At 39.6% G+C, this 11,482-nt stretch overlaps 1 protein-coding gene across 5 annotated transcripts; it reads left to right on the top strand.

The window, feature by feature from the left end:
• The first annotated feature begins 603 nt into the window (after positions 1-603).
• On the top strand, positions 604-11,168 carry Glut3 (Glucose transporter type 3). Of its 5 annotated transcripts, none has more exons than XM_086840211.1 (2): positions 604-2,273; positions 11,045-11,168. In XM_086840211.1, exons 1-2 carry the CDS (start codon positions 738-740, stop codon positions 11,060-11,062), a joined length of 1,554 nt encoding a protein of 517 aa, XP_086696337.1. In that variant the 5' UTR covers positions 604-737; the 3' UTR covers positions 11,063-11,168. The 5 variants fall into 5 exon arrangements, with proteins under 5 accessions (XP_086696337.1, XP_020817336.2, XP_020817337.2 ...); XM_020961677.2 differs by lacking the exon at positions 11,045-11,168 and adding an exon at positions 6,175-6,391; XM_020961678.2 differs by lacking the exon at positions 11,045-11,168 and adding an exon at positions 6,150-6,391.
• Positions 11,169-11,482: the final 314 nt, after the last annotated feature.

Raw genomic sequence — 11,482 nt, 5'->3', positions numbered from 1 at the left:
ACACACACACATGTGCATATCCTCCGGTTGGCGGCAAACAAATATTTGCAGATCCCAGTTTATTGCCGACTTAGTTGGGGGCGGTCCGGGGGATTTGGAAATGCAATATTGTAAATCGCCCGCCCACAGCAACCCCTCTTCTTTCCCCTTTCAGCACTCTGGCCATTTTTGCTGGGAGAAGCATAATGAGTTGTATAATTACTTGTCCTACTCAGTCCGGTCGGATAAATAGGGAGGACTATTGAGCATACTCTTCCTTATAGTTTTGGAAGTGAAGATCTTTTGCTATTCAATGGAAATTATAATCCTATTTATTCATAGTCATATTTATCTGCTTTAAAAATATAAGCTACTAATGAATAGATTAAAAACATAGCATCAGTTTAGAGTATTTGAGCTTTGTTTGCAACAAAAGATCATAAACTGTTTGAAACCAGGAAAGTAGTTTTTTTTAGTTCACAATTATTAATTTAATCTACTCTAACCCCGAACCTCTTAAATTGAATATGAAATAAAAAATACTTTGTTCATAATTGCGCTCTTTAAATGATTAATTATTCAGCTATGTTCTTAATTGCTAATTTTTCATTACAAATAGTATAATTTTCTATACTACAAAATACCAATAACATAGTAGACCGAAAATGAATTTATAAATTTACAAAGTAACAAAAATACACATAAATTGGGTAGAAAAACCAATTTTTGGCTCCTTGGTCAAAACGTAACCGCTGTTGATGTTTGGTCTTTGGCCAAAATCGCGGCCGGTGGAGGAGGCTCAACCTGAGCAGCCCGGGACCTCCAAATCTGCGAAGCAGGCCGTTAAAGTGGAAAATAAACCAGCTGAAACACCGAATGCCGAGGGTTCCAGATCCGCATGGAAATTGAAAACATCAGCTGAAACTCCTGACCCAGAGGAAGAGTATTCAATGTATCGCGTAAACAATGCAGGCCTGTACAAGGCCACTTTCTTCAGCAACATTGGATCCTTTCTCTTCGGGATCGCCATGGGCTGGTCGGCCGGGGCAGAGCACTCGGTGATGCATAAACGCTCGTATGGATACACGCCCTCGGGCCTGGAGTGGAACTATGTCTGCATACTGCTCACTCTGGGAGCGATGTTCTGGTGTCTGCCCACAGGATTCCTCCTGCGGTGGTGCGGCTGCAAGCGAACGATCCTGGCGCAGCTGCTCCCCAACACCCTGGGCTGGTGCCTTACCGCCTGGGGACAGGATATCAATATGTTGTACGCCGGCCGCTTCATCCTGGGAATGTGCGGAGGAGCCCACTGCGTGGCTGTGCCAATCTACAGCGCCGAGATCAGTTCCGTAAGGAAGCGCGGCACCATGGGCGTATGCTTCTACGGAGCCTGCATTGTCGGTGTGTTCTATAGCTTTCTGATAAGCAGCTTCCTGGAAATTAGGAAAGTTAACTTGATCAATCTAATCCTGGTGCTACTCGGGCTGTTGCAGTTCCTGATGCCGGAGACACCGGCCTATTACGTGAAGCGGAGGAAGTTGGATCGCGCAGAGAACAGCCTTCGGTTGCTGCGTGGCAAGCACTATAATGTAAATAATGAGATGGCCCGCCTGACGAGGGATCCCACGATGAGCGAGCACGACCAGCACCAGCATCCGCGGCAAGGCTTCAAGTACCAAGAGGTGAGGAGAAGCCTGGCTCGGGTTTTGGTGCTGGCCGTGTTCCATAAGCTTTGCGGCTCCTACGTTTTCATATTTTACAGCTACGAGTTGGTACGCTGCCTGACACTGCCGCATTCTTTGGCGGCAGGACTGGGCGTGCCGGCTCTCGTGGGGTTCCTGGTCTGCATGTGTCTCGTGGAGAGAATGGGACGAAAACACCTGCTCATTGTCTGCTCGGCCATAATGTTCTTTGCCACCGTTGTCATAGGGATTGGCTTTAAATTGTTTCTGGAAAATGGCGGAGATATCCTGCCCTGGGTTACGTTTATCTGCATGCCGGTGTTTGTGGGCGCCTATACGGCCGGACTTGGGACGCTCACCTGGCTGCTCACCGTGGAGCTGCTGGTGCCACCCATGCGTCCCCTGGGCTGCTCCATTGCCGCCACGGTTAACTGGCTGTGCGCCTCCCTGGCCATCTTCTGGTACTCCAGCCTCAAGCTCGTCTGTCAGCCATATCTCTTCCTGGTCTTCGCCATCATTGCTGTGATCACACTGCTCTTCTCGCTGGCCTTCATTCCGGAGACCAGAGGTATGTCCTCAAGAAAGATCCAGCATCGATTGGGCAAGCAAAAGGTAATCACCAACATTTCCAGCAGTGAAGAGTCAGACGCCGAAATTGTATAGTTTATGTATCTCAATATATATATATAATATATATAATATAGATTTTTAGAGTACAACAAGAAAGGAAACTAACTTCGGCACGCCGATGTTTATATACCCTTGCAGATAGGACTTCGATCACTAGGAATTAATACAATATAAAATATATATATTTATGTTAAAAACAGTGAAATAATGCCTGCTTTCATTAAATTTCCCTACAGTTTTACATTCACAATTTTGCATTTTCATCTATATCTAACGATCCTGTGTATGGCAGCTATATAATATAGTCGTCCGATTTTCATAAAACTAAAAGCAAAATTCTAGAATAATAAAAAATTGTCTATATCTCAAATTTGTTGAAAATCTGTTGAAAACTGTAAAAGTCATAATTTTTGATTGTATTAATTTTTCGATTGTTCCTATTGCAGCTATATTATTTAGTAGTCCGATATTCATAAAATTTTACACAAATATGTGGAATAATATAAATTGGCTACATATCAAATTTGACAAAATTCTCTTGAAAACTGAAAATGTTATAATTTATTTTGTTAAAATTTTCCGACTGTTCCTATGGCAGCTATATGTTAAAGTCGTCCGATCCGGCCCGTTCCGACATATACGCAAGTGAGATTATAAAGAAGACTAACTTCAAAAATTCATTGAGATAGCTTCAAAACTGAGAGACTAGTTAATATAGATCTAGCTCGACTCTGTGCTGATCAAGAATATATATGTAATCTTTATAAGACTCCTTCACTGCGTTGCAGTGACTAGTTAATATAGGTCTAGCTTGACTCTGTGCTGATCAAGAATATATATGTAATCTTTATATGACTCCTTCATTGCGTTGCAAACTTTTGACTGAAATAATAATACCCTGTAAGTGTAAAAAATGGGTATCATTTTAACCACAGTGCCCGCAACAGGCATGCCACTTTTGCTTATTAAACGCTCTTATTTATGCTGCCTCTGTGGCGACATTTTGTGTGTGGATTTGCGAACATTTTCTTATTCGCGTAATTAAAAGTTATGTTTTACACTGTAAATTCATTGGCGATGCTGGCACATTTATGAATTTATGCGTTGTGTGCGTCCAAGTCTGCGAAAGTTGTTCCCCACTCGAATGGGTATAAATATTAATTTGCATTTTGTCACATGATTTAGACGGCCATTAAGTCCAATTAATGAGGCACTGCAACTGCGGGTCTCATTGAGATAAATGCCCAAGAACGGACCGACTTGAATTCTGGAGTACGAAGTCAGTTACTTTGTACGATTCCCAGACGATCATCTCGATTTATCTATCCGCAATTAATTCAATTAATTCACCTGACCGCCAGAAGATACGTACAGATACGTGTTCACCTTCCCACGAGCTCTGCATGCAAATCGGGGTTGACATTTTGCGGCAAATATACGAGGCACCATAAAAATAGTTTACGACTTTTAATTACGGACGCAGCGTGCGGTCCCCAGAAGCCCCAGAGTCGAGTTGGAAAAAAATAAATATATATAATTGCTGAGCCTTCTGCCTTTTGTCTTTCCTTGGCCGCTTCTTCCTGGCTTATTTATTGGGGTTTTAAGCCACCATTTTGGTGGCTTCGTCGGCCTTTGTAATTCCCCTGAATTATATCTCAATTCATTCCCCGGCCATAAATTTGATAAATTTCTCATTTCGCTTACCTGACCCGCTGGGATCTCGGATCGAGATCTCCGGATCGGATCGCTGGATCGTAAATAAATGGAGGACTCCACTCCGTTTGCGGCTGATTAAAATGTTCATTCCAGGTTAGGTTTCTCTGCCGGACCGACCATTCATTATGCATCTCACAACGGAAATTTGAATGTATAATTTCTTAAAGTGAAATGGAAAATTAATTATTCGAACAAAGGCCGTTCAAAGTGAATCGTAATGAGTTGCATTCGCTAATTGAAATGACATTCAAGTTTTTATTATCGGCGATGAGTCAAAGCTTAAATAATTATTGAGTTGTTTTTAAGGAACATGCATTTTTATTTGACAAGGAATTACTTCTAAATGTTGAATCACTAAGCACGCCTTCAAAGATTCCTATCAATTTTATATTTTAAGTTTCTATCAAGTACATTTATTGTACAATTGAAAGTCCTCTTTATAACAACTGAAACTTGTAACATTTTCCAAATTGAAATGAGCCAAACAATGATCCTTTATCAGCCCCATTTAATGCCCTCTGATGGTCCGCATTGGCTCTGCAGATTCAAGTGCTCATATGCGAATGTATAAATCCGCATCTGATAAACCTCGAAATACACTCAATTTGTGTGTGAACCGACTTCATTTCGCTTCGAAAAAATATATAAAAAATAAAAGCTTACAAGGAGCTGGCTGGGAAGCGCATGTGCATAACCGCCCATTTGCGTGGGCGCGTCGAGTTCTCCTTGGCCAAGCTCCTTAGCTGAGCTCCTTGGCGGAGGACTGCTCTCCTCTTTGCTCCTTTTGGCGGTGAAAAAGGATAGCGAGATGGCCGAAACGCTGTCCTCGCCAAACGAAGGTGAAACTGGTGGCCACGAGCGCAGCTCCATGAGCTTCAAGTCGTCGTATTGATTTTAGTGGCGCATTTACGCGCGATTATCGTTTAGTCGGCGATGCCCGAAGTATTACGAGAATTGTTATGGCCACCGAAATGGCTCCAAACGATGCTCCCAGCAATTGCCAGGAACGAGACCAAGACCGAAACCGAGACGAAGTCGTCATCCTCATCGCTTGGCATCGGCTTTGAGAGCTGGAGAGTCAGACAGCCACTGCCGGCGGGTTGGTTTTCTTGGCCAGAAATCTGGGCAGGAGAAGGCAAAGAATTGCTTGGGAAAAAAAATGGAAAACTCTCCAGGCAACTTTCTTTCGTTCCAAGTTTGCCGGCGGGCAATGGGTAATTTCTGTGGAAACCACAAGACTTTTAATTAAACGGAAACCTCTAATTCCCTATGACAATTTCACATGATAGTTAAAGCATTATATTTTTAGAATTTACCTAACCAGTGCAAGTAATATATTTAAGAATAATAAATATCAAGGAAATCATTTGATAACTAATGAAATATGGAATAAAATATAGGATTTACATAAAATGTTATAAATTTTTATAGCCTTCTATCATACCTCAATAATTGTATTCAGAGCTATAAAACTCAGTGAAGATATCATTTCCGACCCCATAAATCATATATATTCTTGATCAGAATCAAAAATCGAATCGATCTAGGCATGTTTGGTTGAAAAAAAATTTTTGAAAATTTTTCGAAGTTTGAAAATTTCATAAGGGGTTACATCATTAAAATTCTCAAAAATTGGCAAAATTTTAAAAATCCTAAAATTTAAAACTGAGTATGCGGATTTATTATCCTAATAAATCCTAATATAGGAGCGATTTCCGAATTGAATTTAATCCATTTTTGGCTGAGTTATGAGGTTTTTAAGGTATGAGTTTTTTAAATAAATGCCACATAAAAATATTAATAAATTTCAGTATCAATCAATTTTCTACACGATCCCATTACTCAATTGCAAGCCGCAAGGGTATATAAACTTCGGCTGCATCAAACTTGGGTTTCATTCTTGATATTTTGAAAGAAATTTTTACATAAATATTGGAATATTTATAAGGAAAGAAATGCATTATTTCTTAAATTATGTATACGTTAGTATGTTAATTGTATACGATTCTTTCACTATGTTTAAAAAAATTAATTTCAATATTAAATGAAATGCTGTGAATAATACTCAATAAAAGAAATATTACATTTTTTGTATTGAAAATGTGAAATTAAAATATTAATTATTTCCATTAAATATTTCAGATCAAATAAAATCTTCGTTTCACAGGTCTCGTTCTCAGCTTGATACAAACCAAAAACGAAGTTTTTCCCCAACCTCAAATCGATCGAACCGAAGAATATGGAAAGCTGAAGAAAAGCAACCCTGGGGAAAAAGGGAAAACACTGGCAAGGCGAAAGGATGCATGAAAATTGCTTTCATATTTCAGGTGATAATGGTTTCCTTATGTGAATTTACAAAACATTAAAGCTTCTGCTGCCGCTGCTGTTTGCTGTTGTTGTTGCTGTGTACGGGGTATACATAATTTGGCCAAAAAGCAATTCACGTTAATGGCGCAAAATCCCAAAAGGATAAGGCGGCGAAAAAAGTGTTTCCCCCTCGCAGTTTTCCTCCTGTTTTCGCCGCTGCCAGCGAACGGAAATGGCGAAAGGACATCCGAAGATACGAGCACGATACGCGATTCGAGGGGGGCGGGATTTTGGATTTTGGAATTCGGATCTCGGTTTCGGGGGTGGAGGTGAGGACGAGGGCGAGGAGGACATCCTCCTGGCCCCCATGTCTCACCCAATCCCCCGTCAGGACGACGCCACCGCTTCGTTGTTTATTGTAATGGGCGTTGTACCGGCGCCGCAGGACGAAGGATCCGTCCCCATCCGGCTTTTTGGGGAGCTGTGCTCCCTGCCAAGGATATACGAGGTCATAAACGAGATTAAGAACGCTGCTGCCAAGCGAACAAAAAAAGGAGCACACAAAAAACGGCAAGCAAGTGGAACCGGGCCAGGTACTTGCTCCTTGGTCCTTGGTCCTGCTCCCACTCCTTGCTCGGATTCGATTTTCTCGTATTGGTCTTGTGGGAAATGCCCGAGTACCATTTCCGAGCATCTTTTTACATTCCACTCGCTCTGTCTTAGGTTATTTTTTCTCTGCAGGACTTGTCTTTAACCTTCGCGCCAGGACCTAGCTGCATCGCTTACCTGTTTGGTTTTTTTGCACCATTCCAAGTGCAAATAATAACCGTGAAATATGAAATCTGCAAAGTGCTTTGTGTTCCTCTTCTTTTTTTATGTTCTTGGCAATTAACCTTGGTCGCATTTTTACTGGCCGCATCCGTTGCGGTGGGTTAATAAGTGCAAAAAATGAGCACAATTCCAGGGATAACTAGATGTAACAATGAATCATCGTCCTTGGCCACAGGCTCACTCTAAGGTTTATTTGCAAAATTATGCCATACAAGTTCTGCTTTCTGCAGAACTAAAATAGGAAAAAACACCTTGGGAAACTATATCTAACCTTCAAGGATTAGCAAATGATCTTGATTTGTTCTGAACTAAAATTGTACTTATTATTTTAAAGATATATTTGCCAACTTAAACTTTTACTGGACATTATATATTATATCCTTAATAGCAACATTTTTTGAGATAAAAAAAGGAGACCCCAAAGCCAGACACAATTAAAATTACATGTTTTTGTGTTCCAATTTTCCTTTTAAATTTTCTCTTACAAAAAATACATTTAATTCCAAATTAAACTTAAGAGATTATCCGAATCCTGGTTACCTGTTCAGAAAACCGTCACTTAATGACATCCTGCACGAACGACAACATCCTGTTGCATACGAAATGCCGCGGCGAGCTTAATCCTGCCATTCAAATGTTTATCTTTCAATATAGAGCGTCGTTAAACTAAAGGCGAAACGCTTTCTGAATTTCCAACGACTTAAAGACCAAACCGTAACAGCTGCAAAAAATTAAATGCAAATTAGAAAAACTCTCAAAAAATACAATCGCATTAGTCTCAGATGTGAGAAATGCGATATAGTAGGAATATACATACATACATATCCCCCTGGAAGCCGGCAGATAGGACAAGTGCGGTGTGGGGACAAAGTAATTTTTCTTGAGACTCCCCGGCAGAAAAAGCAATTTAGTAAGCTGCTGCTGGGCCGAGGTCGAACGGATGAACGGAGAGGGTGAGGATGAGGATGAGGGTAAGGACCAGAGCCGCAGAAGAGCAAACCCAATTTCCTTCCCGGCCAAATGGAATCCGCCGGCTACGTGCGCCCCAAGAAGCGCGCGCGTCTTCCCAATAAATCTTCTTTACGAGCGCACACTCTGGCAACAATGGCCGTTCCGTTGCGTTCCACCCCCCTCCTGGAAAAACCACCCCATTCCAGCACAGCCCCCTGCTTTGCCCACGGAAAATGAACCTAAGCAAACTATCCGAATGGCATCTCAGACCCTAAGACGATGCGGCTCCCGAGGAGATGCACAGGGAGAAACTCAATAGGTGTAAGAGAAATATAATAAATAAATAAAAAATATATATATTTAACAAGCTATCATTCTAAACATTTTATTTAAAATTGGATTTTTTTGTCACTAAAAGTAAATTTATAAAAGAAAACACAAGTTATAACCTTGGAAGTTATAATCATTTTTGTAAGGAATCATATCCTGTGAAGGAGTCATTTCCAACGCTATAAATTATATATATTCTTGATCAGAATCAACAGGAGAATCGATTTAGCCATGTACGGGGGAAAAATAAATTTTTGAAATTTTTTTCAAAATTTGAATTTTTTTTAAGGGGCTACATCATTAAAATTGTCAAAAATTGGCAAAATATTGAATTTTCTCAAATTTAAAACTGAGTATACAGATTTATTAATCTACTAAGAACTAACATATGAGTGAATTAAAATTAATGCATTTTTGGCTTAGTTATGAGGTTTTTAAGATATGATTTGTTAACAAAATTGTCGTGGATTCAAAAAATGCAATTATTTTAAGTTTAGTTATGATTGATTTCCTATTCATTTAAATTTTAAAAGACACATTAAACATTTACAAAATATGGACGATACAAATATTTAATACCTTTAAGGAAATATTTAGTAATAAATGAATAATGGAAAATACTCTTCTGAAGTCAAAGGAAAATTAAATCCTGGTCTTAAGTTAACTTTGGTTTAAAAATAGGTTGTGTTACAAATTTTCCCAATACACCATTAATTCTACAATTAATTATTTAAGTTTTCTTAGTTTTTCATATTTTTCTCCGTGTGGAAACAGTTGGCAGCCAAGAAATGCGGCAAAAAGCAAACAAACGGCCAGGAAGACGCCTTCGGGGGTGAGTTTCCGTTTCGTTCGTGCGATGGCAGCCAGCCATCTTTGCCTCCTCCGCGGCCATCCTGCTGCCATCCTGCTGGCAGCTCCTTGCTCTGGCACTCAGGAATTCCGCACAGCCACCCTCCTTGCAAGGACCTGGAGCTGCTGCTTCCGGCTGCTCCGACCGACTCCGAGTGCCTTCGAGTCGGTGGCAGCTGCCTCTGCCTCTGGATGCGAACGCACGAAATGGAAAAAAATGGCATTTAAGAAAAGCGAAACGAGAAAAATAAGGAGCTAAACGACTTTGGAAATTCCATTTGAGCAAACAACAGGCAGCTCCTCCCACTCACCCCCAACCGATGGAGGGGAAGCGGGAGGCTTGGCTGGACCAATAAATGGAAACAAGTAGAACCATTTCCCAGCTTTAAGTTGGTTACTTACGTCCACTGCTTTATTGGCTTCGCTAGAGAATTTAACCCTAAGTAATGTCCTCTATGTTTCCCTATAAAGATCCTTTCCAAGGATCTCTGAGAACTCTTTACATTGTAGGAGAAGAATTTCATTTAAATACAAAAGGTTAAGGAAAGTATCCAGGAATTTAATAGGTGGTCCTCCGAGTATCCAATAAATTTGCATATATGTATCTAGAATATGCAATGTGTACTACATACATATATATTTAAATATATAATATTGAAACGCCAACCATGTGTGTGCATTTGGATGCGGGGCAGGAGCAAAGCAGGAGCCGCAATAATGCAAATGGCAAGAGAGACCCCGAGCCATCGGCATCCGATCCAATATTTGCGGCAATAAATAAATTTAATGTACAAACTCCGGGCATGCAAGAGAATATTAAAAATGAAAATTATATTCTGCCCAGAAGCTGCTGCCAAGCACACATATTCATACCAATATGAGTATCTCTGCCACCCGACCACCGCCCACATGTGCGCACCGCATTTGCATAAATATAATTACGAAGCGGAATATTTAAAATTGCATACAGTTGGATGGAAAAAAAAACATGAGTAAATTGAAATTATTAAGCTGAAGCCCATTAAAATGCGCAAATAAAATGAGCCAAGATGATGCAAACCCAACTGAGACCACATTAGAATCCCTAAAATAGAGCGAAGCTACTTTGTTAGCAAGTAAAAGTTAAAGTAAAGAGTTAAAATTAAAATTAAATTACTATGCGGATTGTTTATATATTGTAAGCTTTTATAATAATTTATTAATTTTGCAGTATCTATTTTATAATAAACTATGTTTAAACTCTATTTCCAGAGCTCAGATTCGAAATTTTACCCTTTAATTATACCCTTTCAGGCCGTTATAATTTTAATGAAAAGCAGTGAAGGAGTTGTTTCCGACCCTATATATCATATATATTCCTGATCAGAATCAACAGCCAAATCGATCTAGCTATGTCCGGTTGAAAAAAAAATTTTGAAATTTTTTCAAAATTTGAAAATTTTAAAAGGGGTTACATCATTAAAATTGTCAAATTTTGACAAAAAATCAAATATTTAAAATTTTAAAATTTAGTATGCAGATTTGTTAACCTTTTAAAAACTAGCACAGAATTGCGCTCCGATTTTAAATTAATGCATTTTTGGCTTAGTTATGATATTTAAAAAAGTCTTGATTTACCCTAAAAATTAACATAAAAATTTAGTTTAATTTATTCCCAGGCTTCTCGATATTAGCTTTTTTTCTAGATTTTAAAAAACATTCTATATTAATATTGAAAATAATAATAAACATTTGATGACTATATATTTATATCTTCTAAAATGGCTTAGGACTTCTACAAATATTAAAGACAGCGAAAGGATCCAAAGACCAAAAAAGGCTTCCAAAAATGTGGAAAGCCAATCGAGTGGCTCCAAAAGGGATGCTGCATGCTTTGGATTCTCTTTCTTAGCAAAACCTGAAGCAGGAGCAGAAGGCATTCATATTTATGCCTGGCGAGAACATACATTGGATGCTGGCACATCAGCATCGATGGTACACACTCCGTACGTGTTAATATCCTTAAGTCGCACGCATCCTTCCCTGCACGAAGCCATTGTAAAAATAAAATGCCATTGCACATGCTTGCTTTTCCTGTGGGAGGAAGGGGGAGAAGTCCGGGAGGAACTCCTTTTGGGCGTGGCAGTTGCCATGCGGGACAAGTGGTGCGTATTCATTAAAACTTTATAATCACCAAACATGAACGATACGTGATTCGATTGCCAAGT

Source organism: Drosophila serrata, unplaced genomic scaffold (genome assembly GCF_035046125.1).
Source record: "Drosophila serrata isolate PLE 108 unplaced genomic scaffold, ASM3504612v1 contig_382, whole genome shotgun sequence".
Taxonomy (NCBI): Eukaryota; Metazoa; Arthropoda; class Insecta; order Diptera; family Drosophilidae; genus Drosophila; species Drosophila serrata.
Note: the sequence above shows the minus strand (reverse complement) of the source record. Positions and strands in the feature narration are given on the sequence as shown.

What these genes read in the sequence shown, in the direction of transcription:
- Glut3 (XM_086840211.1), top strand. Translation starts at nt 738, where the DNA reads ATGTTTGGTCTTTGGCCAAAATCGCGGCCGGTGGAGGAGGCTCAACCT.